General features: G+C 40.7%; 1 protein-coding gene across 18 annotated transcripts in view; it reads left to right on the top strand.

Moving 5' to 3' along the window:
- DLG2 (discs large MAGUK scaffold protein 2) overlaps positions 1-26,630 on the top strand; it is a 2,226,746-nt gene that overhangs the window by 2,048,379 nt on the left and 151,737 nt on the right. For all 18 annotated transcript variants that reach the window (XM_061119788.1, XM_061119779.1, XM_061119776.1 and 15 more), the window contains one exon: positions 16,041-16,155. In XM_061119788.1, coding sequence (XP_060975771.1) covers positions 16,041-16,155 — 115 coding nt within the window. The remainder of the gene's footprint in view (positions 1-16,040; positions 16,156-26,630) is intronic.

Raw genomic sequence — 26,630 nt, 5'->3', positions numbered from 1 at the left:
TTACTTGGTAATTCAAGAACCAAAGAGCTCATTAGAAGTGGGTTGCTTTTCATTTTCTTCTAGAAGGACACTGACATCAAGTTACCTCATCAAAAGGTGATTCAGTCCCCTTTGTCTCTGCTGATTAAGAAAAATGTCTCCTCTTTAGAGGCAAAAGAGGCATGATCCTTTGCCTTTTACACAATTGCCCTCTTGGCTTTGCTCTGCTTTCTGCCATCCCTACAGCTAGTCATTTCTGCCCACTCATTGCTTCCTTTTCCTCTGAGATTAAGTCTTGGTGTTACCTCTTCTCAAACACCATCCTCTTTGTACTTCCTCTCAAACTGGGTTAGGAACCTCTCCTTTGTACCCGATACAGTTCCTGGTTTCCATCTTAACAAGCTTATTTGTATTGTCTATTTTCTAGCCTATGTCCCATTATAAATAGTGAGTTCTTTGAAGACAGGGATTAGATTGTTTAATCCTTTATTTCTATTCCCAGCAATTTTTTTTGAAGTGGATTCATGCAGTAATTTTTTCTGTGTCCATCTGGAAAGATATAAAGACTTTAATAACAACTGAATTAAATATATGAAAATAAATGAATCCTAGCTTATCTTCTCTTGAGGTCTCCTGTACTTTTTGCAGATATCGCAAGGTTCAGAAATACAGAGCATGTAACATTGACAGGGCTGGGTTTATGTGATCTTGGGAAGACAGACTGATGGCAAGAAAACACTAAGATGAAATTTAATAGAACTAAACATAAATTTTGAGCTTCCTTTTAAACATAGCAGTTTGAATACCTGCATATATTTCTGTTCCCTTCCAACATTCCACCAAAGTAACAAGGAATTTAAATAGGTATAAACTATGAGATTAAAAAAAAAGAAGTCTTGACAACACATGTAAGAAGTATGTACAAAGTTTTGGAAGCTTGAAAGATGGGTGAGTGGAAGTTTTCCAGCCCAGCTGGAAAAGCATGAACTCAAGTCCCTATAGGGGTGTGAGAAAACAGAAAAAAATATGTATTGGTCTTTGTCCCCAGTTCTTGTCACAGAGCTCCTAAAACCCTAATAATTTCCTAAGTGATAAGACCAATAGGAGCATTTCTTGTTCTAACACCAGTCTTTGACCTCTGTTCCTGACAGAGCTCCCTGAAGCCCTTATAATTTCCTGGGTGAAAGGATTGTCTTTTGTCCTAATGAGGTGACTATGGGGTGGGGAGGGAGCTCCTGGATGAAGGCTGGTTACCAGGAAGAGCAAGCTATGATTAGAAGCTTGGAATTTTCAGCCCTACCCACCCTTTCTCTTGGGAAAGGATAAGGGTTGAAAATGGAGTTAATGATCGATCATGCTTTTGTGATGTAAAGCTTTTGTAAAATCCTGAAAGGGGTTTGGAGAGCCTCAGGGTTGGTGAACACATGGAGGTGCTGGGAGAGTGACTCGTCTGGGGAAGGTATGAAAACCCTGCACCCCTTCCCATGTGCCTTTCCCTACTCATCTCTTTCATCTGGACGTTCAATTGTATCTTTTGTCATACCCTTTTATAATAAATAGGTAAAAGTGCGAAAAATGTTTCTCTGAGTTCTGCGAGCCACTCTAGCAAATGTATTGAATCTAAGGAAGGGGTCATTGGAGCCGGCAATTATAGCTAGTTGGTCGAAACTGGGTTCTATGTAAAAGGTATTCTATTCACACCTTCTTATGTCCTCATGAATCCAGAAGGGGCCAACTGGTGACATGCTGGTCTACTGCACTTCTTTGTGGGCCAGAGTTTTTGTGAATCTGTTAATTCATTCTGAAGTAGGGCAAACATAACTAGATTCTATTAAAAAGAGCTGTTTCTTGGACTGATCCATAGAAACCAGATCCATTTGAGTTTAAATAGAAAGGAAAGTTTGTTGGAGTGTGTTGATTTCTGGTTCTTGAATTGGAAGCACAAATACCATCCCAAGCAAGTCCCACAAATATTTTCTGGGCTCAAACTAAAGGAGACAGAGGATAAATTTGCCAGCAAATACTAATTAAAAGACCTTACCGTGTGACTGTGCTGAAGCAACCCCCAGAATTGGGCTTCAGTCATCCTATATCTTCCAAATTTTTAGCCTTTCATTGTGCAAGCTGCAAATAATTGACACCAGGCTGAGTCAGCTTTCTGATCATCACACTCATGGTTCAGATGAGAGTCTAATTATAAGAGTTACTCCTACAGCTCCAGAGGCAGGCTTTGGATTTCTTCTTAAATTATTAATCAAGAGGAAGATCAATTTGCCTGATTCAGTTCTACAGGAATCAGTTTTCCCATGGTGTATATTTATTTGTGCATAAAAGTCACTTTTAATGGTTACTTACTTTTACTATTTTCTCCTGTTTCCGTGGGTCTAGAGGATAGAACGAGCAGGTTAGTATGTGTTTCACAGAACCCTGTCTCACTGTAGCTACTGCACAGTCTTCATCTTTAACACTTCCATAGACCGGGAAAGTATCTAGTTTATAAATTGCTCGGCTTGTTAAAGGTGTTATCTGCCCTTACTCCTAGTCCCTGGCATGAGAACGCTGGGCTACAATGATGCCCCCTCCAAGGCAAAGTGCCGCCATGGACGCAGTCATTTTCTTTGCCTCTCTCAGTGGTTCTCTCACCGCCTCTTCTGTTCTGTCTGTTGCTCAAGCTGGAAACCTGAGGGAACCCCGGACACTTCCACTCTCTTTCTCATATGTCACACTGAGTTAGTCAGCAAAGCCTCTTACCTATGCCTCCCAAACGTCCGTCCCCTCTTCTCCACTCCCGCTGTCCTCACCATCTCTCACCTGGACCATTGAAAGAGACCCCTGAGTGTCCTCTGATCTCTCTCCTGTCACTGTCCAGTCTCTTCATCAGAATGCTGCTGGTTAAGTGACTTAATTAACATATCCCTTAAGTCACCCAATGGTTCCATGTTTTCTTAGTTTTAGAGTTCACATTTCTTAGCAAACGATATGTGTATGGAGGACAGTTTTGGATTACACTTTGTCCTTGCTTAAATGGCAATTTCAATTTCGTGTACACCCAGGAAGTCCTTCACTTTCTCATAGATCTTTTGCCAAAAATCAAGGGAACAGTTTTATAGGAAAAAGTAGCGAAATAAGGAAAATAATTTTATTTTGCACGGTAAAAATAACTAAACTGAGGACGACCTTGTTACCATAAATTGTGCTCAAGTTCTGTTCAGCTCCTGTTTGTGTGTTTGGGGAGCTGTGGGTTATTTCCCATTATGTGATTTTTCTGGTTGCATGCCATAAAAATACTTACAATATTAATATAATAAATAGGAACATATATAGCATCCCAAGAAGTTAAAGGTACTCAGGATTAGAGAAGAATCTAGCTAGGCATTTTTAGGATTTGGAAATAGATAATTATGATGAGAAAGAAATAGAGGATAAATAGTTCCCTCCGTCTATATCTTTGGCAATTCTTCCTTTAACCTCAGTTGGAAGATAAAAATTCTTCTAGTGAGAGAGCCAAGGAGGAATAGAACATACTTATCAAAGTCTCAACATTTTCAGAAGGGCTAGGTCACTTTTGTTTATCAGGATGAAGGAGAAATAGTCACATCAGCAGCCTCGCTCCATCCATTATCACACATGTCTCAGGCATCTCCCATGAGCCTAACAAATCACAAGCAGATCTTTATAGGTAATCAGTTTCAGGTACGGGACATACTGCAAAGGAGAAATATCCGTTGAGTGTAATAGAAGGACCTCATAGGTCAGGGAGTTGTCTGAGGACTTGATGTTGAAGACAGATGGGGAAGACGAGAAGCCAGATAAAGACCAATGGAAAGGTGTTCCAGGCAGAGGGAACAGCATGGATGATATTTTGTAGCTGGAGGAGAATGGAACTTGGAAAATCTCAAAAGCTAGAATCTGAGGAAAGATAAAGATCAGCTGAGTTGAGCAAGGACCTTCTTGCCTTTACCAAGAATTGTTGATGGGCAGAAACCAAGGCAATATTGTAAAGCAATTATCCTTTGAATAAAAATAAATAAATTTTAAAGAAAGAATTGTTGACAGTACTCAAACTAGAAGCTAGAGCTAGTTCTGAAATTGCCATCACTGTGGAAATCAATGTATACATTAGATAGCAGTAGTGAAAAGTCATTGTGTGCAGAGAGATCCCATTGTAATCATTGTATCACTGGTATCTAACTCAGAGCCTTGCCATGGTTGATGCTCAAGAAACGTTTGCTGACTGAGTAGAAGCATTTGAGCAGCACAGCACTTCCCTGGCTGTTACCTCCGTGAAATCTCCAAACTGTGCTGGGTCTAGGTGTCCCATACCTATTTTACCGTGAGCAACCCAGGACTCAGAGGGACACACATGGGGATACCCAAGTACGGAGCCAGGTCCTGTCATTCCCCACACACTGTGCTAGTGAGGAGGATGGCACTGTGTTGCCAGCTTTTTAATTTCATTAAGTTAGGACATTTAATCCTTTCAAATAATCAATTTAAATGATTATGTTATGAACATCTCAAACATACACAAAATTGGAATTTTTCAAAGAATGCTCATGTACTTGTCACCCATATTCAATAATGGTCAAGTTTGCCAGTTTTCATCATATATTACCTAAAATATTTTCTTTGCTGATGTATTTTACAAATCCCACCATTGTCTCTTTTCATCCTTATAATATTCAGAAACTATAATGAGAAAAGAGAGAACATGTTTTTATATTACCACAATGCTGTTACCACACCCAACAGAATGTAAAACAATTCCTGGTATGATACAATATGCAGTTTTTAATGACTTAAAATTTCTTTTTTCCAATCAGGATCCAAGCAAGCACTGTATATTACATTTGGTAGGACATTTTGACAACAAAAAAGAAAGAAATATATTTAGACAAAAAAACCTTCACAGTCTATTATGTAAGTCTAGATTTATGAAGTGTTCCTACCCTCAGCCTTATGATTCATGTGGTGACCCGGCCCTGCTCTCTGCAGCCACTCTGGAAATCTGTGCCCCAAATTGTTGGCAGATTCTACAGTGCTGGAGGCAGGGCTGACTGCTCTCTCTCCTGAGCATGTTCTGCCTCCCTGCACCCCTGTGAGTGCCCCGTGTGTGTTCGATAGATAGAGGGCAGCAAATGAGCCTGGCAGTCAGCCCCAAGGGTGGCGAACCTGCACGGACGGGAGCCCTGATTTCCAGTTGACTTCAAGCCTTAAACCCAGAATCATACTAATGACATATTGAGAAGCTTTCATTTGGGAATTGTTTTGGAGAGACCAAACAAAGCTTTTCCATGTTGATCTCACCAACCTGTCTTACAGAATTCGCTGTAGGTATGAATCTATAGCTGGGTTGGAAACTGGTCACTACCTTGTTACCCAGGGTGACCGAGCCAGATAGCCGTGGACCTGTCTAGGTCAGGAGTTAGAAAGGGACTAGCACTGTTGCTTATAGAGCCAAGTGCAGTGTCAGTGTAGTGAAAAAGAGCTGGTGGAGGCTGGAGCTAGGTGTGGATTCAAATCCCAGCTCTTCTGTGTGGGCTTGGACGAATTGTCTAGTCTCTCTAAGCCTCCATTTTCTGTTAGTTTTCTTCCCTTTGTGCGTCTGTTTATCTCAGAATGGTGGGTTATCCTCCAAGATAATATGTATATGTGTTTCTCAAGATGCTATTAAAGGATAAACCTGATAGGAATGTTGTGGGAGCAAGACCAATATTTGTACCCCTTATGTCACCCAAGAGGTCTGCCAACCTGCCTACCTCTAGAGCCAGACTGCATTATCTTCTTTCTCTGCCCCAGTGTATAATTAGGCAAGAATATCATCCTTTTCATTGGGCAAGATCTAACTGATTATTACTGCAGAAGAACACAGGAAGCTTGAACATTATTATTTTAGCTTCTAGTTCCATGATTTTAACACAAAAGAAGGAACCGGACAGATCCAGCAAAGATTTAACACTTTTATTTGTGAAGGAAGCCTTTTCTTATCTGGTTGGATGTAGTCTTAGGCCCTTTGCCTTAAATTAGAAGGCCCAGCTCCTTGATCCTTCTTCTGCCATACCATTACCTGCGAATCACAGCAATTAAACTACAGCCTGTGCGTCTCAGCTCTGAGCCTTTTGCTCAACCTGCCAGCAGAACCTTCAGAGAGAATTGCCATTGGCAGCTAGGCCCTAATGGTATCAGAGGTTTCCACTTTCCCCTCAGGAGTTTCACGTTTACTCTCAAGCATGATGCCCTATGTAGATTTATTTCCATAATCAAGACAGAAATCTAATTTCACAACTTTGGGGACAAATGTCAGATACTGAAGAAATACTCTAGGCAGGAGGGAAATTTTGAAAAGGCTGTATTGATAAGAATTATTATCATCCCCTTTTATGGTATTCAGTTTATCAAGCATTTTTATATCTGTTTTTTCATTTGATCCTACAACAACCTCATAATGTAAGTAGGGTGTTAATATTACCCTAATTTTATAAATGAAGAATACAAAGTTTCAAGAGATCTTAATCTTTTTTCATTTCACAGATGCTATCACATTTAATTTTCAAGCAATCTGACAAGGCTGATGGTGTTTTTCTGTTGTATATATGAGAAAACTAAGTCTGCTCTGGGTTGAATAACTTGCACAAAATCCACACTGTGAATTAGTGGAGGAACTTAAGATTCAAAGTTGGATTCTGTTTATTTCAGAGCCTTAAAAAAATTAACATCCGGCTACTCCCAGTTGACTGAAGACACAGGCTTTGCCAAATTCAAAAAGTTTCTGTTCTGACTCCACTTTGCAATAATCCTGGTAATCAAAGAAAATCTGCCTTTATGAATCCATAAAACAAAGTTTGCGTGAAGCCAAATTGAAATTTGATGTATCTAATTTTCAGACTTATATGCACATTGTACAAAATAACTGGTTGGGGATTCAGACTGTTGTTTGTCTATAAAACTTCATTTCACGCAGTAAAGAATTCCTGAGCATTTACTGAAACCTCTTTAAAGGTTCTCTAGCCAGACTGCGCCTAGAGATTATTCTAGTCAAAACAAATGATCCCAATTCTGCTGAGAGAAACAATGTATCTTAATTCAATGTGTTATTAAAACTTGCTCTAAAAGGTCTGATCTACCTAGAGAATGAGCTTATGGTTACCAGGGGGAAGGATAAGGAGAAAAGATAGCGAGGGAATTTGGGATGGTCATGAACAAACTGCTATATTTGAAATGGATAACCAACAAGGATCTACTGTGTAGCACAGGGAACTCTGCTCAATGTTATGCAGACGCCTGAATGGGAGGGGAGTTTGGGGAGAACGGATAATGTATGTGTGTGGCTGAGTCCCTTTGCAGTCTGCCTGCAACTATCACAACACTGCTAATCGCTATACTCCAATACAAAATAAAAAGTTTAATAAAAAAGTTTTAAAAGTAAAAGTTTAGAAAGCAATGTATACTGATCCACGTTATAGCAACAATGACAACAAAAAGATCAATTTTTCTCCTGAAGTCTTTATTTAGCTTACCCAATTCAGCAAACATTTACTTTAGCATTTATTAACTGATAACCATGTGTTATATCAGTTATAACAATGCTCTGTTCCAAACATTAGGATACAGAAAATGTTTGACAATGTCTTGCCCTCATGGTGTCTATAACTAGGTTTTTAATGCTCAGTGCTAGAGCATTACAAGTGCTCTTACTTTGTGGAGTTCAGAAACAATAATAGACTCACCCTGTTGTCTAGGAGTCCCAGTTATATTTTGATTCTAGTGAATTTAGTTTTTAATCTATTTCTCTCTCTCTCTCTCCGTCTCTCTGTCTCCTGGTCTCCCCCCACCCTCTCCCCCCGCCCCCCACACACACAGTAGTTTGAATCAGAAGTAAACCAAACAACATCTGTAAATCTTCTGCAGTGGAAAATTCCATGTCACCACTTTAACACAGAAGCAAGATTGCAGTCTCAGAGATGAGTTAAGGAAGGAGCCGGGATAAAAGGCTAATAAAATCCTGAGGCAGGATAACCAGGCTGTGTAGATCCACTGAAAATCCTTCCTTCCAGTGTCCAGAGATGAGCTGTCTTGAGGGCAGGTGGGCATGCCAATACACACACGGGAGGGGAGCCAGTCTTCTATAGCAGTCTGTAAAAACAGCACCCATACCAGCCTGACTGAAAAACAGCCCGAGATGGAAAGCTCTGAGGCTGTCTCTACAGTCTGGTGAAACATGATGGTGCCTCTTTTGTGCATGTCCAGCTCTGAAATTGTGGGGCAAAGGAATAAAAGAAGAGGTGGTAAAATGGGAACTTTTGATTCTTTTCTGAGTGCCAAGTAAATAGAATTATTTTTGTGTCATTCATTATAAAAAAGAATTTTGACAAAGTATTCCTTCTAGGATTTGAGGCACAACCAGTATTCTATGGCGACCCTCCTATGCATGCCTATTTGATTGAATCTAGTGACGAATAACATGTCTCTGATATTTTCCCGAAGAGTGTACTTTTCAGGTGGTCTTATAGTTTTTCACTTTCAAAGTAAAATTGTCTATAATCTTTTGCCAAAAAAAAAAAAAGAGAGAGAGAGAGCCTAGTGTAGAAGGAGCAGTGCTATATCTGTTTGGAATATTCTAGTTTTAAGCACTTTTATTTATCCTATTACATTGTTTATAAGGTTAACATTTTCCCTCTTCTGTACACGTACATGTCAGCTTGTGAAGTCTAAATGAATCTCGAGTCCACCGTCTCTAAAGAAACAGTACTGCTGCTGCAGTGTGTGTGCTGAGTTGTGTCTGACTCTTCACAGCCCCATGGACTGTAGCCTGCCAGGCTCCTCTGTCCATGGAATTTTAAGAATACTGGAGTGGGTTGCCATTTTCTACTCCAGGGGATCTTCCAGACCCAGGGATCAAACTTGCATCTCTTGCATCTCCTGTATTGGCAGGCGGATTCTTTACCACCATGCCACCCGGGAAGTCCTACAGTCTTTCACAAAGATTTAACCTGCCTCAGTTTCTCCCTTGGAACATGTATCTGTATTGGCTTCTTCCCACCATAATGCTATCTCATTACTGTTTAGAAAGTGCCTGATACTCATATAAGAGCAGAAATATATGTGGCAGATGCTCTTTTTATATTCACCCCAAGAAACCAGAAAATTAAAGGCTATGCATCAGCCTGTGTGTGAGCCCCTTAAAGCAAAGAACTGTCCAGTGGACTCAGTATTCCTATCAGTTAGCATTGTGCTTGCCATGTAATAAACCCTGAGGAAACATTTGCTGAATAAATGAAGAAGGTATTTCCCCCAAAGAAATGGAAGCATTCACAATTGCTCCCCTGTATCTCACTGCCGAAACAGTGATTTGTCTGCATTTTTCCCATATACCCTTCCTGGGCTCTAGTGACAGCAAGTGTCAAGTGAAGGTAAACAATATTGTGACTCCAAAAGACTGCGTGTCATTGTAATTTATCCCATCCCTATTGGAAGGTGCCCCAAAGCCCAGGCTTCTTTAGCTTATAAGCCACTTAGAACTTCTAGCTCAGGTTTATCTATTTAAAACCTCACTCCTTGGGTGAGCGGCAGGTGGTCTCTTCAAACTAGTTTCCCTGGAGTGTGGAAATGGATAACTCGGCAGGAAAGCAGCCTGTTGTGCTTGCATGTGCAGAATCCTGCTCACAGTCCAGTGCTTTACCAGTTGCTGTTAACACTGCGCATGTGTCCATAGTGAGCGCATAGGAATAGCACACTGTTGGCCCCATTAGTGTGGCCGAGGACTGGGTATGTGTTTGTCTTAAGGGGGCCAGCACAGTAACAACGGAAATCACTATCTTACATTTACAAAAAGCTCCGTGCCAAACCTCATTTTAATTCTCACACCACTTTGTGAGAGTAGTCTCGCAGTTTACAGATGAGCACAGTGACGCTCAGAAACTTCCCATGGTCCCGTTAGTAGTAAATGACAGGATTAAGATTTAAAGCTGGCCTCCCAGCCTGGACCCTGTCCTGCTTTGCTCGCTGCGTCCACTGGTAAGTGACAGTCATTAGTCGGCTGCACAAGGGCACAGCTGTGGAGAGGTAGGCCGCCCGCCAGGTCACTTCAAGGACGACATGCCGAAGGCTTGTGCTGTAGTCTAACCCAGTGAGCTTATTGTTTTCTTCTCTGATGCATGGCTGGGACATCAGAGACGTGAAGATGGGAGCAGTCATTCAGCTTTAATCAACACAGATGAATCCTGTTGCGTTAAGCAACCCCAGACTTCTGGGGCAGTGCCTTCATTCCTGTGTGGATGATGGGGGTCAATTTGCTTCTGGGTCTCCTTGTTCACATTTGACAAACTGCAAAGGAAGCTGGTATATGGCAGAGCTTCCTCTCATGTGTGGCAAGGGGCGTTCACCCCCTTGCCCTTGCTCCATCCAAGTGTCCATCAGTACCTCAAAGCCTTGCAATGATACCAATGGACAAGGTCACTGATATTCCTGAAAAAGGCAGCAGCTTCAGAATTGAGCATCATTCTCCTGACCTCCAGATGATTATGGATTTTTGAGAGGACCCTGGGGTGCCATTCAGCGGTTGCCCAGCAGATGAATAGTTCCATCCTAATGTCAGGTGTCCCAGATGTGGCCATCTGTAACTCTTTCCTTTTTGACCTCGTAGAGTCATCAATTCCTAACAGGCAGAGTAAGGCTGTAATAGGGGCCACTGAGAGCAGACACAGGTTTCTATTCTACTTGGTACAGAAAGGGGTTATGACTTTTGCAAGCAGTGAACAAGAATAGGTGTTAAATTACATATGAAAATTAACAGCAGGAATTATCAGTCATTACCAATCAGTCAGCTCTCTCTTGTAACCTTCCACATATCTTGAAGTAGGTACAATTATTATTCCTGTTCTGCTTACTTATGAGGAAACTGGGCCCAACTTTCACAGTAATGCACAGCTAACAAATGGGAGAGCCAAGATGCTTTTTTAAAATTGAGGTATAGTTAATTTATAATGTTGCATTAATTTCTGCTGTATGGCAAAATGATTCAGTTATATACATATAAACATTCTTTTCTTTTCCATGTGGTTTATCACAGGATAGTGAATATAGTTCCCTGTGCTATACAATAGGATCTTGTTGTTTGTCCATCCTCTATATAATAGTCTATATCAGCTAATTCCAGACTCCCTGTCCTTCCGTCCCCTTCTCTCCTCCCGCTTGCCAGTCACAAATCTGTTCTCTACATCTGTGAGTCTGTCTCTGTTTTGTAGATAATAGGTTCATTTTTTTGCCCTTATTTTAGATTCCACATGTAAGTGAAATCATATGGTATTTGTCAATTTCTTTCTGACCTACTTCGTTTAGTATGATCTCTAATTGCATACATGTCGCTGCAAATGGCACTTCATTCTTTTTTATGGCTGGGTAGTTTTCCTTTGTATATATACCACATGTATATATACCATCTGTCCATGGACATTTAGGCTGTATCCATGTCTTGGCTGTTGTGAATAGTGTTGCTATGAACATACGGGTGCATGTATCTCTTTGAATTAGAGTTTTGTCTAGATATGTGCCCCGGAGTAGGATTGCTGGATCATATGACAATTCTATTTTTAGTTTTTTGAGGAACCTCCATACTGTTTTTTTGTAGTGGCTTAAGGTCCTGCTGCTTTAATGCAGTTTCCCACCTCAGCCTTATCCTGCTTAATTTCCTTGTCAGAGTCCCGTTCAAGAAGTTAACTCCTTTAGGTTCTGTCTTTTTCAAAACTATGTGCCATGTGCCTAGTACAATCCCATGTGTAGGAAAGGAGACATGATAGACCTTGAGGTTGGAGAAGCAGAGATGAGTGAGGCATACCCACTCTCTAAGGAGTTTATGGGACGATAAATGAGAGGACCAGCGTGCATGTGATACAGTTGGTGGAAGGAAAGAGAGCGTGGGATTGGGAGGGAGGGGCAGAGAATTGCGGAAGCCTAGGTTCTAAGGGAGAATTGTAGTGTTTTAATGGGTACTGGGATGTGATGAAAGCAAACGGGCCTCACAGAGACCCAGGGTTGAATGTGTGTGTCTGCATGTGAGTATGTGTGTGAATGAAACTAGCTCCATGTCCAATGAACTCTGTAACCTAGAAGCTCTGTGACTTGGGTGGAGTTCACCTCTCTGGACCTGTTGCACTACCTCTAAAATATACACTTACCTCAGAACTCTGTTAGGAGAAATAACATAAATTTTAAGTACCTAGCACAGAGGTTAGTTTATTGCAGGTACTCAGTAAACATGAATTTTCCCTTAGAATAAGGATTGAGCACTTTGAAATCTCATCTGGGACTTCCCTGGTGGCGCGGTGGAGAAGAATCTGCCTTCTGGGGCAGGGGACAAAGGTTTGATCCCTGGTCGGGGAAGATTCCAGATGGCACGGGCAGCCTGAGCCCACTGCGCCACGACTGCTGAGCCCGGGCTGTAGAGCCCGCGCGCTGCTCCTGAAGCCCCCGTGCCGCTAGCCTGTGCTCTGTCACGGGAGAAGCCGTTGCAGCGAGAAGTCCCAGCTCCACAGAAAGAGTAGCCCCCACTGACTGCAGCTGGAGAAAGCCTGCACGCAGCAACGAAGACCCAGTGCAGCCAAGGATAAAGAAAATAAAAATCGCATTAGAATGTTTTCCTGAGTGTTAGGAATGTATTGGAAAATATCCCAAAGAGGAGGGCATGGATGTGAATGAAACATTTGGGGAGAGAATTAAGATTGAATGGACATGGTGGTGGTAGATTTTTAACTTGTTGAAAATGTAATTTTCAGTACTATTATAAAACATAAAGAAGACATACTTCACAATTTATGTATCTAGTTTCTTGTTTATTTCTAGAGAGTTTCTAACTAGTTTATCTCTGAGAGGCTGGAGACACATCCCTCTCTCTGTCTGTCTGTCTCTCTCACACATACTCACATGCAGACACACACACACCATTTATATTTACAAACTCAAATCTTATTGTTTTTGCTTTGATGAAATTACTTATAAAGCTTTATTTTTCAAAAAGGGACAAAGAAGGGTAAACACTTTTGAATATGAGATTTATGTTTAATATGATCAAAGTAGAGAAGTTGAGAACAAGATGGGTTCCAAGTAAGACAAATAAAATACAATACACAGTGTGTAATACCTCCTCATCCATAGCAGGGAATGTAAACACTGTAGAATATGATGCAGAATAAAAATTTCAAAAGCATGGCAGAAAACATTTTGGGGATCTGATGAGCCATCCATTAAGGAGAACACAGGAAGAGCCTAACAAAGTGCCAGTCACATGCAGTTAAGTGTCAGGAAACTGTTTCCAGACTGTCTGACATGGCTGAGATGGGGAGAGCTCAGAGACTGCCAAGAGGGAACAGTAAAAATAACAGTGCAATCTGGGAGTGACCCTAATTAAATAGGAATAAAGCCTTGAAATTAAACAGAATAATTAGCCTTGAGAAAAGAAGTCCTAGAGGAGAATCATCTTGTCTTTCTTCATTAAAAAAAAAAAAAACACTTAATGTTGAAAATGGGCAATTTCAGTACCTGCAGGCATTTAAAACTGAAATTCATTTCAGTTCTCCCTCATTCATTCATTCAGAAAATGGATTTCAGGTCTTTGTCATGATGGTGAAGTCATCCAAGTGGTAAAGGGGGTGTCCTGGGATTTAGTGATTCTTAAGATTTAGTGATTCTTAGGGGCGATGCATAGCATTTAGCTGGTGACAGTGTGGAGAATGGCTCAGGAGATACAGTTCCAACTCTATGTTCCAGGATAGATTATTTTCTCCAGAAAAAGCACTCATGGGGACCGTGTGACGTGCGTGCAAAGCTTGACTGATACTCATGCTACAGCTTTCTACTGGCCTGCCTCGAGTGTGTTCACGTGCACCAGGACCCCGTCTGATAGCAAAGGCTGTCATATGGGAATTGTTAAATATGTTATGGTCTAAACTGTGGGATATAATTAAGGGTATTAAGAAACATGATACTTATTATTTAAGAGAAGGTAGGAAAATATCCAAGATAACACTGTTCAAAAGGGAGGAAAGAGCATTAGCATAACATTTAATTGTGATCTCACATGTGTGGGGGAGTATATGTGTATATTCAGATGAATATGGCTGCAAGGCCATCACCCGCCGTCTATGTACCTGCAGGCTATGCTGTGGGGAAGACCAAGAGTGAGAGGAGAACGGGGATGGGGACCTCTTATTTTTTATTCTGTGTTTTTTTATATGCTTCACATTTTTACAACATCCATGGCTTTCATTTTGTAATTTAAATAAGAAATGAGATAATATCCATGAAGCTTGGAGCATAGCATCTGCCATGTGGCCGGCAATAAATGTTAATTGGATATTAATAGGATGGCAAGAAAATATGACTTGCTCAGAATGACTTAATCTGCATATAGCATCATATTGATGGTTGTATAAATAAGTATTTTCTCTCCCTGCTAAAATGAAATATTTTAAATTACAGTTAATAGATTTTAGGTTAAATATGTTATTCTGCTCACTTAATCACTTAGGATTTAATTATTCCAAGAGAAGTTTTGAACAGGAAGCCTTCGAAATCTAGGTAACATCAGACTTTGTTTAAGCACCAGAAATTTCCCCTCAGCTGTTAGGGTTTTATCTTTAGAGTGCAGGAGTGAGTGCTAATCTGCTTCAGTCATGTCCCACTCTTTGTGACCCTGTGGACTGTGGCCTGCCAGCCTCCTCTGTCCATGGGATTCTCCAGGCAAGAATACTGGAGTGGGTTGCCATGCCCTCCTCCAGGGAATCTTCCCAACCCAGGGATCAAACTCATGTCTCTTTATATCTCCTGCATTGGCAGGTGGGTTCATTACCACTAGCACCACCTGGGAAGCCCATCTTTGGAGTAGTAAACTTCAAAAATATTTAACATTCAGAATTCATTATTTTCTGTCGTTGAAAACCAAGATCAAATCATTTTCCTTATGGAAATCCATACCACAACAACCAATATATATTCAGTAAATTGAATTTAAATTTGATTTTGTGGAACTTTTTATTATAAAAAATTTGAAATATAGTGTAAGTAGATCATCTTGTATTATATTCATTTAATCATTCTGGTTTTGTGAAAAGTTATGAATAAATTGAATTGAAAATCAATTTTTTTCTGAAATATATTGAGAATCTCTCTTAAAATTCTTCCTGATGAGTTGCTTTGCAATTAGAAGAACCATTTACAGTTTGAATTAACATGTTCACAGTTACCTTCTGGGCAAATTGAGCCTTCTACCTAAAGCAAGATCTTCCTAAAGTGAGATACTGTTGTACCAAGATGATAGACCAAGCTGGGATTCAGAACATGAAAACTTCAAATTATTTCTTTTTATATGCTGATTGTGTTACTAAGTATCTTAAAACTTATTTTTCTGTCTTTATTTTTATTGGATTGATGTGGTGGAAAAATTTTTCCTATGATGACATAGTATATTTTAATAATTATATTTCCTTGATTTTTTAAGACCCTTATATTTTTTCTTTGCATGCTTCTAAAATAGATTTAATATTTTCTAACCCTGGTCTCCTGAGAAGCTAATTTTTATATATTGTGTTAGAATTGATGAAGTTTGGCATGTGATATTTTGTATTAAAGATATAAGGCAAAATTGAGATACTATCCAAGTAATCAACTTCTAAGACATCCCCCCCTGCCGCACCACCCCAAGAAAATAATTTAGCAAAAGTAAATGGTGTTTTTTTCACAGTTCATCACCAAACACTTGATTGTCCAGTCTCTCAGTTGGAAAGTGACCTCTTCCTCCCATGGACTTTTCAATAGTGGGGATTTGGTGGTGGTATGTTTTCAAGTTTGCTTTTTGGGAAGTAACTGATTTGTTCTTTCCCTCTTGGGAATGTGTACAAATAAATAATATGAAAGTGAACCTTCTGTATTCCACTTGTCTTGCATTGTGCATCCCTCTGTTTCTTGGCAAAGGAACCAACAACAGGGACAAAGGGCTGCCTTGAGTGTGTGATATTTCTAACCTGCTGAAGGCACAGAACCAAACTTGCCATCTTTGTTTCCATTCCCAGATTACGCTCGATTTGAGGCCAAAATCCATGACCTACGAGAGCAGATGATGAACCACAGCATGAGCTCCGGGTCCGGGTCCCTGCGAACCAATCAGAAGCGTTCCCTCTATGTCAGGTAGGCGACAGCGGGTCCGGGTCCCTGCGAACCAATCAGAAACGTTCCCTCTATGTCAGGTAGGCGACAGTGTGTTTCTTACTGGGACCTGCACCTGGGAGCCCTCAGCCTGGGGAGACCCCGCAACACCCTGTAGCGAGGGGACACGTGTTCTTCATTAACCCACGCTCGCCAGTACACCACTGTAAGACCTTACGTTTAACCATTGTGAAGAAGCTTTTGAAATGTTATTAAATATGTTAAATTAGTTAAAGTCCCCTGCTCTTAACAAGTTCTTTGACCATGTTGTGATCCAAGGTAAAGTTCTTAGTACAGGTTGTAGTAAAAATAGTGAGAAGAAATATTTTCAGTTCAGATGCATCTTAAACTGAATATATGGGCCGAAGTACTGGACATCTGCTTACCACCACTATGGGAATAAAATATTCTCATATTTCTTCCTGGCTCACTTGACCCCTATCCTATTAACTTTGGTGTATTGATTAGAAATCAGTACTCTCTCGAAGAGTTATGTCGTTTTTTTCTTAAAGTTTGGTAGAATGACTTTTTTCTGTGGCATCTCATTACCAATTGTTTCTCAAACCATAAATGTTACTTGTTCCTTGCCTGACAAAACTCATTAACTTATCAGAAAAAAAAAAAGATGATTGATTTAACTTGAAATGCCTTCTGGTCTTTCATCCCCATAATTAATTCTTGAGTAAGGTCCATCATCACTCAACTGTAACATGCACCTCTTCTTAGCATAAAACCTCCTATATTCCTCTCAAAATATACTTTATCAGTGCTGACTCTAATTAAAAAAACCCCAGAAAACAGTACACTATAAAAGTTCAATGAATTTGAAATATCCAGTTCTTTATTAAAAAATAATGCATCATATTTCTTTGAGGATTTTATGTCATATTACAGCATTAATTTCTATTTTTTTCACAGAATCTAGGAAAATCTTCCTAATTCCTATAGGAAACTATTCCTCATTCCACTACCATTCAATTAAAAAGAAATGATGACTTATAATAATAAGAATGATATTATAAGTATTAATGGCCAAAGTAGGATAGTGATGCCCAGTTAATAGTGAAAAATGAATCCAGGTATCATTGGGGGCACCACGCCCATCCTCACTGTATTTTCTTGGGATCTGGTCTGACTCCCACCTAGGGTCATATCCTTTAGACCTGAAATTTCACTGTCTTGTCTTGACACGAGGTGCATGTTATAGACATTCATTTGTAGTATACTTAGATAGATTTGTCCTGTTGGTCTCGCTGTGGCTATAAGGAATCCTTTGTGTGCCTTTGGTAGGTACAGCAGGGCTAAGGAGGGAGGAGGATTCCAGAAGGCAGCAGTTTCTCGAAGGCCTTGGTTTGCTGGCCTCTCTGACAAGCATAGAGTCCCTTCTTATTCCAGGGAGCTCCAGTATCTCAGAAGCCCTGAGATTTAAATTAAAAAAATCAGAATATGAATATCCCAAATTTGTTCAACTGCATTTTTGAAGATTATTTTGGTCCATGTCTGTGTAACCTGTTAGAGGAAGTATTGAGAGCCACCCTAGGACATGCCTTGTAGTGACGTCACAAATACGACGGAAAGCAGCTGTTTCTGTTTCTCCTCATTTGTGTTGTATTGCTGGTCTTGTGATATAAAATATTTTCTAAATCCTGAAATGCTTTAGTCTTGGGTAGCAAATTAGGAAAAGTCAACTCAGTTAATAGGATAGAGATAAATCAGCTAAAATTAAACAGTTATATAGAATAAAACTGGAAGGAAAAATGATCATATTGTTGCTATCTTGTTAAAAAGTAGAATGCATAAAAATGTTCACTGTACTAGGAGGAGTTTGCTGAAAATATACTGGTAATAACTTAGTCCTTTTAAGTAAGTTGTGGAAGATTAGGAAAGTGAAATGAAGTGATATGATGCTTTTATGTAAAACTAATAGGCTTATTTGAAATAGTAATATTGCTCAGAATCAGACCTTTATTCTCTGAAATGGTAAATAAAACTATAACATACAAAAGAGATGAAGACTTAAGGTAATAAAGAACATTGTCTTGTCAGTGCTTTAATAGTTGGATATTGTATTAAAGGAGAAACTCCTGTTAAATAAGGCTCAAAAATAGCTGAAAATTCATGAAAATTTTCCCAAATTACTTCTTTACAAGATACCAAAACTATCTTATAGAGGTCTGACCTCAGTTTCTAGATGACTCTTAGAGGCATAGAATTGCAAAAGATGTGGACCATGAATAGAGTCAAATCAGAGGGAAAGAACTTACAAGATCCCCTAGCCCTGTTCTCACGCAGTGTGATAAATTAATTAATTTCATTAATTAATGAAATAGAAAAGCCTAAATGGAATTCTTTCTCAAAATGATTTGGTATGTTTATGCCTTTATTGTTTGTTTGTTTAATACTAATTTTGGCTGTAGGATTTTCAGATATGTTTGTTTCATTTAGATCACTTAAATAGAACTAGTGCCAGTTGATTGTGTTATTTTAGAAAGTCAACTAGATGCTGTTTCAAAATAAATCAGTAGCAAAATTTCTCTGATTATATAAATATCAGATGATGAGCATGTGTCTTTAATCCCAGAATGACACCCTGGAGTGTTATCCCCTTTACCCTGCTTAGCTTTATGTAATGCTCGGGCTGGAATCTTAGCTATCACCAGGCCCACTGTTTAATTTACAGAAGGGGAAATTCCTTCCCCAGGAGGAAGGGGCCCCACAGCCGCTTGGCGGCAGAGTTGGATCTCCTGCCTTCCAGAGCCATCTATCACTCCAGCTGCCTTGGGCCCAGCTTATGCGTATCAGCTGTTCAGTGCGCTTTGGCTGTGAATCCCAATGTGCTTCTGTCAGCACAGTGGCTGACTCTTGGATTATGAAACAGATTAGCTGAGAGGAGAAATTAAAAAAGAATACTTCTTTGGGGTTTTTACACAGGATAAACTGTACTATAGGGCTTTCATATGGGATTTCTTTAGTACTATTCATATTTTTCCATGAAGCCAAAACCTAAGCCAGAAAGCAAGCTGCTTCTTTGTTCTGTAATAAACAATTTAGCTGACTTAGTAGAATATTTGCTTGTGCCACAAAACCACCTTCCCCCTGGAGTTACCTCCTCTTCCCTACACACTGTCGTTCTCTCTCACACACACACTCTCTCTCAACATTAGCCCTGTGCTGGCTGTGTCCAAGACGATGAATCTTCTCAGGCTCATGCAGAAATTGGCCTCCTTCCCTTCCTAGAAATAGTCCCCCTGGTGATGGCGACGTATTTGCCTGGCAGGGAACTAGCACATCTATCCAGGCAGTATTGTAAACTTGAGCCAACCCTCTCTATTTTCCAATCTAGTTGTAATTATTTTCCTTCTTCTAATCTTTTTTGTAAGGCACTTGAAGTGCTTTGGTCGTGCCATGCAAATGGAGTTGATTGTCGCTAATGATAATGCTGTACATGTTCTATGCCAATGATTTGGATCTGCTTGGTTGAATGGGCTATGTGTATTGTGTATTTCCTGCATTGTGAAACATATGTAGTTGTAGAACCTTAAACGTAAATAAAACATTAAAAATTTGAATAAAATATTTTTCAAAATGCTCCACAAGTACATTATCAGTTCTTCAGCCCTAGATGCCACCTGGGCTCCTGGTATGGGTTTGTTGCATGTACTTTGGGGCTCCATATATGTGCAGGTTGAGGTCTCTCTACGGCTGTAATACACATTCCCCTTGGTATCTTTCTATCAGCTCTAAATGCATCCCACTAGCAGAACAAGGCTTTTCCTGCTACTAATAGGATGTGCCTTTATATCTAAAAGCTACCAAGAAAGGTCAGAGTAGGGGGGGTTAAATTCACTCAAGAGTGCAAATGGCTAAGGAGAGATCCTTTCTTTTGATAAAAGAGAACCAAGAGCACCCAGGACACTGGGAGAATGGAGAGGGGAAGAAAGAAAAGCAGGTAAGTCCACCAATGGGGAGTAAGAGGTCACAGGAAAGAATATAAAAGAGAAACCTGGTCCTTGTTCATTTGTTATTAAAAGATCGATTTGAAGAGTTTGAGTGAATAAGCTTTCTGTTGTGAATTTAGGTTTAAAAGTCAGTAACTCTTATTTATTTATGCATTCATCAAGCATGTTTTGAGTGTATATTCTGTACCAGAACCTATAATGGACACTGAGGACCTGGAAGTCATGCCCTGTCCTCAAGGAACTTGCATCTAGTGCGGCAAGGAGATGAGGGGAAGACAGTCATAATGCAGAGTGGTATGAAAAGTTAGTTCTAGAAAGGCCAAGAACCTTTACTGCTACCTTATACAAGGATATCTGAATTAATTCTTGAAGATTTTATATAAGTTAATTCAGAGGCCTTTAAGCCTTTTTTACTCAAAATAAGAAATAGATTTTTCTCACGACCCAGTAAATACATACACACATAAAGCTGAAAAAAAAATTTTACTATTGAAGTTTATGTTTTATGTACAGTAAACTTTGCTATTTTCCATTCTATTTCTCTCATTCTTTAAAAAATGGAAGTCACAACTCATTAACTTGATTTAATGACTCACTAATGGGATGCGGTCTACAGCTTGCAGATGGAATAGACAAGAAAGAGCATTCTAGGTAGATGACACAGGACCCAGGCAAGAGAACACGCCTACATTACATTGTAGTCAGCATCTGTGGGGTCCCCCTTCCAGTTCCCCATGGGTGTCATCAGCACCCCATCCTCACAACTGCTCCCGTTTCTCCTCTATGTTCTTTAGCCACTCTAAGCCCTCTGCTCACAGTTTTCTGTTCTGGATTTGAATTATTTACTTCCTTCTGTGGTTCTAAATCCACATTTTAAACTGGTAACTCAAACTTTGTACTTTCTTTGACAGTTTTTCCTTCAAAGGCTATATATGACAAATGTTGAGGTCTGCCTCCTGCTCTATTGTTTAAATCTTTTACAAAAAGATTCATCAGAGCATCAGTTCTTTCATTCAACAAACATGATTTCACATGAATATACCTGCAATATACCAATCTGTAGCAGATGCTTAGCTACAGAGATGAACAAGAGATCAGACTTCTTCCGTCAGGATTCTCATTGTCCGTATCTGCAGGCAGTTCATTTAGAATGCAGGACAGTATCATAACTGTTCTCATGTGCTACGTGCCTTGCAATTATTAACCTGTGTTAATCTTCACAACAGCCTATAAGACTTCCTACAATGAAATCTACCCAAAAGGCCACTGGTATTTAAAACTCACCTATTAAAATAGTGATCACTCTGGTCTTTATTACAGCTTCATGGTAAAGCTCCTTGAAATGGCAGGTCCATCAATACTAGGCCTGTAAATCCCAGTTAACGTCTTAATTTTCTTATATCTTTAGTGCCTTATGGCACAGTGCTTGGCCTAAAGAAGTCTCTTCAGTAAATATTTGTTGAATGAATTAATTCCTAGATTCTCTTTCCCGTAGAGATGTGAAAGAACAAGATTAAAATATAAGCCAAGACCTTTGAGTAGTCAGCCCTCTGGAAACCCATCATCAAGTGCATGGAGTTTGGTCAAGTCCTGTGGACACAGGCACTACCTTTTGGGACTTCCAGGACTCATCTGGGTCTGCAAGGCCTTTCAGGTAGCTTTACCTGCCTGCTGAACTCTGTGACCCTCTTTCAGCTGAGGCCTAATTCAATAATACGTTTAGACCATGACACACAGCCTATACCTTCTTAGTGAGAGGACCTGGGGTAGGGGCAGGGCTCAGGGTGAACCTCATCTGTGTCTTGTTCTGAGCACCCTTAATCTTCCTATTCCAGAGACACAGGACTGGAAGTTACACCGAGGGAAATCTTGAGCAAATAGATTTCACCCAGGATTCTTCATCCTGATGGGTTTTTAATTCTAGAAGAAAGATGTTCTCCCCTGACTGATTTTGGTGGGAGGGGAAAGCAACGTCATCATGTAAGAGGCTCTGGTCTTTTTTCTGCTGCTGCTTTAAACATGAATATATCCTTTCACTGTACTTCCTGCCCCACTCTATTGCTGGTCTGTAACCTGAGGATGGGCTTCCCAGGCAACCTGGGGAACAATGTAGGATGGAGCCAGCTCAGGGAACTTGGCTCCAGTGCAAAGTTGCTTCCCATTTCGCTTGGCTATGAATTTCTCAAGGTTATTTAAGGTAGAGCCATGAAATCGTTGAACTTTATTACAAGTCAGGTTTTTACCTTCTTCCCTTTCAGCCTTGGACCCAACATGCTCTCAGCTGATGTCCCCAGGGGACATGTTATCATCCTGTGTGCATCCCCTGCCCAGTACTTGGCACAGGGCTAGCCAACAAAGGCATTTTTACTGCCTCTTATTCATTCACTCATATGTTCTTCTTTAATGAGATGATCATTTACTCTTTCAGGAATACAGTGTATTGCAGCACTCTGGATTCAGAGTTTCTCGCTGTGTGCGTGCTCAGTTGCATCCTACTCTTTGCGACCTCATGAACTGTAACCCACCAGGCTTCTCTGTCCATGGGATTTCCCAGGCACCAATACTAAAGTGAGTTGCCATTTCCTCCTCCGGGGATCTTCCTGACCCAGGGCTCAAACCCATGTCTCCTGCATTGGCAGGCAGATTCCTTACCACTGAGCTACCTGGGAAGCCCCAGAGTTTCTTACCTCTCTTAATATCTTACTGGGGGAGACACGACCAGGTACCTGAAACAGTCTGACAAGATGAGGCAGAAAGTCTGGAGATGGTCTAGACTTGGGAAACCCAAGAGCTTTGGAAAGGGCAGTGCAAAAGTCAGGACGGGCTGCCAGAGCCACACTAAGAGGCCTGTGCTTTATTTGTCACTTCATTTAAGCTTTATAGCAGTGCTAAATACAATTATGATTATTATCCACATTCTACAGATGAAGAACCCTGTACAGGGCCAGAGAGATTTAAAAAGAGCGGTGCCACATGGCCAGCCCATGTTCTCTGCCCAGGCGCGCCTCCCGCTGGAGCCCGTGCTCGTTGTGCTACAGAACAGTGAGGAGGGAGTGGATTCTCTAGGGGCAGAGGTTACATTCATATTGATAGACCTCCTGTTTCGTTTATACTTTACACTGACTTCCTCAAGGGAGACCTGGCCTCTGGTCCAGACTTCACCATTGATCAAGTGCTGAAACTTGAACTTTTCATTTATAAAGTGGACATGATACCTTGTTCACCGGTGTGTTGTTAGGATTAAGTTAAACTAAGTCTATGAAAGAAACTGCCAGATGGGCCTGTTAGGTAAAGGGTAGGGCCTGTACCCCTCCCACTGCTCAGAGCCTGCCTCCTAAGCTGGGGCCTCCTTTAAAGAGGAATAGATTTTGATTCTTCCTGTGTACTTTGAGACTCATTAGCATTATATGCACTCTTTCAGGCATTTGCATTTTTAATTGCATCCTTAATTGTGGAACAAAAAGCTTTGTCTTCAGGCAGCTAATTTTGTGCCAGAAATAGAAAGGAAGAGTCACTGAGGACTGGGAGGAGGTTTCTCCTTGCCCTGAAATCATAGTCTGGCCCCAATTTTAAAATATTTTTAATTTTTAGTTTCCTATGGGAAAAATTGCTGATCACCATGGGTGACCCTTCCATTAACCATCACATTTCTTATCTATCCCTTTACCCCAGGATCTAGAATCCCGATACCATTTTTATTAATGCGTGAGCCTTATTCAGTCAGTCACTCAGTCATTCATCCATTTCAGAGTCATAACCATCCACTTATGCTGCACTGCACCTGTGGATAAAAACATGGATAGGGCATCTTTTCTGCCCTTAAGACACTCAAGAATCACCCTGCCAATCTGGGCTCTGATCCTCACCTCCACCCCATGGTAATCATATTTCCATGAAATATTCGTGGAAATATTCATATTTCCATATGAAATTTCATATCTCCAGAGGAGATACTTAGCCTGTTAGCCCCAAATTACTAGTTCCAAGAACAATCTGAACAGCTCTAGCTAGAAAAGAGGGCAGAACAATAAAAGGCACAACACACAGTGTTCACAGGAGAGAACAGGTGAGAGATGAGTGTATGGAAACGTTGAGGGAATCCTCACCCTAAATCATGCGGTTAGGCAAGGAGCAAGGGAATAGATTCTCAAGACACTGGTCCTTTCATCTTAACATTTGGAACAGTGCCAGAGACATTACAGGAATTCGGTAAATACTTATTGAATGAACTTTTTGAATATCAGTTGAGCATGATGGTTAAACATGATGGTATTAGAATCACCAGTGACTCCTAGATGCTGGTTGAGTTACGCATGTGCTCGTCTATGTTCCTGTGCACTGTGTAAACTCTCTTCTAATGTTCACACCCTCCTCACTTCCCACCTGTTGGCTCACCTGTCCCCTCCATCAGATAGTGAGCACCTCTCCAATGGAGATTTGCCGGGTTATAGTCTGTATCTGCACAGTGTGGCATACAGAAACTGCTGAATCAATCAAGTGAATGGATTATGAATGTTACTAGATTGGAGAGCATTTAATTTTAATTAAAATTTTACTTCATTGCCTCATAACTTGCCAATGGTTCCCTGCCTAACAGAGGTCCTTATCTCTTCTTGATCAGATGAGTAAGCTGTCCTGTTCGTAGTGATCGTTGCCTCAAACCATGTTTTCTTAAAATGCATTTAGCCAAACAAATGTCATATTTAATATAGGTTAGACTTCAAATCCATTTTCCTTCTTCCTGAAAATCAACAAGAACAGTAATAATAACATTCACAAGTTCTTTTACAAGATTTCATGGCAGGCAGTTTGCTAAGCACCTTATGTGGATTATCTTAATTTCTCACAAACCTCTGCTATGAGGTAAGTAAGTAAGTAAGTAAGTAAGTAAGTGAAGTCGCTCAGTCATGTCCGACTCTTTGCGACCCCATGGACTGTAGCCCACCAGGCAAGAATACTGGAGGGGGTTGCCATTTCCTTCTCCAGGGGATCTTCCCAACCCAGGAATCAAACCCAGGTCTCCTGCATTGCAGGCAGACACTTTAACCTCTGAGCCACCAGGGAAGCCCCATTTTTAGCCCCATTGTAAAGAAGAGAAAATGGAGATCAAGTTTACCTGCAGTTTACCCATAAGAGACTAAGCTGGGCCTAGAACCTAAGCCAGCTGTCCTCTGCCCCTGCCCATGGTGTCACGTGGCTTTATTGAAAGGCTTTCGTGTATTTGATTTGATTTGATATAAAGTATCTGTTAAGTAGGTATTGTTTTCCCACAGTTTTCCAATAAGAAATCTGAGGCTCAAAGTATTGACCTACCTACCGCTGTTTTCCAAGCATAGACTACTACCACGCCCTTGCCTCCATCCACTCTCTTTAAAGAAAAGTACCAAGAACCTAGACTAGTACCAAGCCCTTGCTTCAATCCACTCTCATTAAAGACGTGTGAGCCCACAACTCACATGTATCTTTGTCTAGTGTTTGCCTCCCGCTGCGTTTGCTGCCATGTTACACACTGCATGATTTCTGCAGAACTACTTGTGCATTATTAAATGTCGAATGGGCAGTTGAATGAATATCATACAGTCACCTTAGATCCTGTACATATGTGTGTGCTAAGTCACTTCAGTCAGGTCCAACTCTTTGCAACCCTGTGGATTGTACCTCTCTGTCCATGGGATTCTCTAGGCAAGAATACTGGAGTGGGTTACCATGCCCTCCTCCATAGGATCTTCCCGACCCAGAGATCAAACCCGCATCTCTTTTTGTCTCCTGAATTGGCAAGCAAGTTTTTTACCACTAGTGCCACGTGGAAAGCCCTTTAGATCTTGTACTGTAACTTAAAGATGCCCGGAGCATTGTGAATTTGTGGTTAAACTGAGCGAAACCCCACTAGCTGCAGCCGTGACAACAGTGTGAGCAAATTCTCTGCCTCTCTTCTGCCAACAGATTTTGCAGCCCTATCCATATAAAGTCCCACAGGAAAGAACACAATTGAAGTGCCCATCGTACATCATGCCCCGCACGTGGGACATGCAACATGAGACCCACAACCAACTACACAATTTGTGGGGCTCAGTGCAAAGTGAAAACGGAGCTTCGTGTTCAAATTTTAGAATATCAAGACAATGAGAGCAGAGCATTGTACTAAGTGTTGAGACAGCGTGAGACTGTGCAGCCACACAAGCCCACACCTATGATAGCAGCTCTGCTCACGCCTGGTTTAGGACAGTTTGCTCAAAGCTGAAGCCATGTGTGTTTCCCTTAGTATGTAGTACCGCAGGTATAGGAAAGAGGAAGTCATCACTGGGAACACTTCCAAGGAGCCAAGCTTTGTCTTTTGCCTAAAAGAGTACTTTATGTAAAGTATCCATATGCCTGCTTTTGTGATCTGTAGAAACATTATCTTTCAGCCTCCTTAGTGCTTAAGAAACTTAAAATTCCCAACTTGCTCTGGGCTTTCAATGGCCTACTTTCAGGTAATGCTCTCCACTGTAGGAAATC

This window comes from Dama dama, chromosome 2 (genome assembly GCF_033118175.1).
Source record: "Dama dama isolate Ldn47 chromosome 2, ASM3311817v1, whole genome shotgun sequence".
Classification (NCBI taxonomy): Eukaryota; Metazoa; Chordata; class Mammalia; order Artiodactyla; family Cervidae; genus Dama; species Dama dama.
This window is presented reverse-complemented; position numbering and strand designations above follow the sequence as displayed.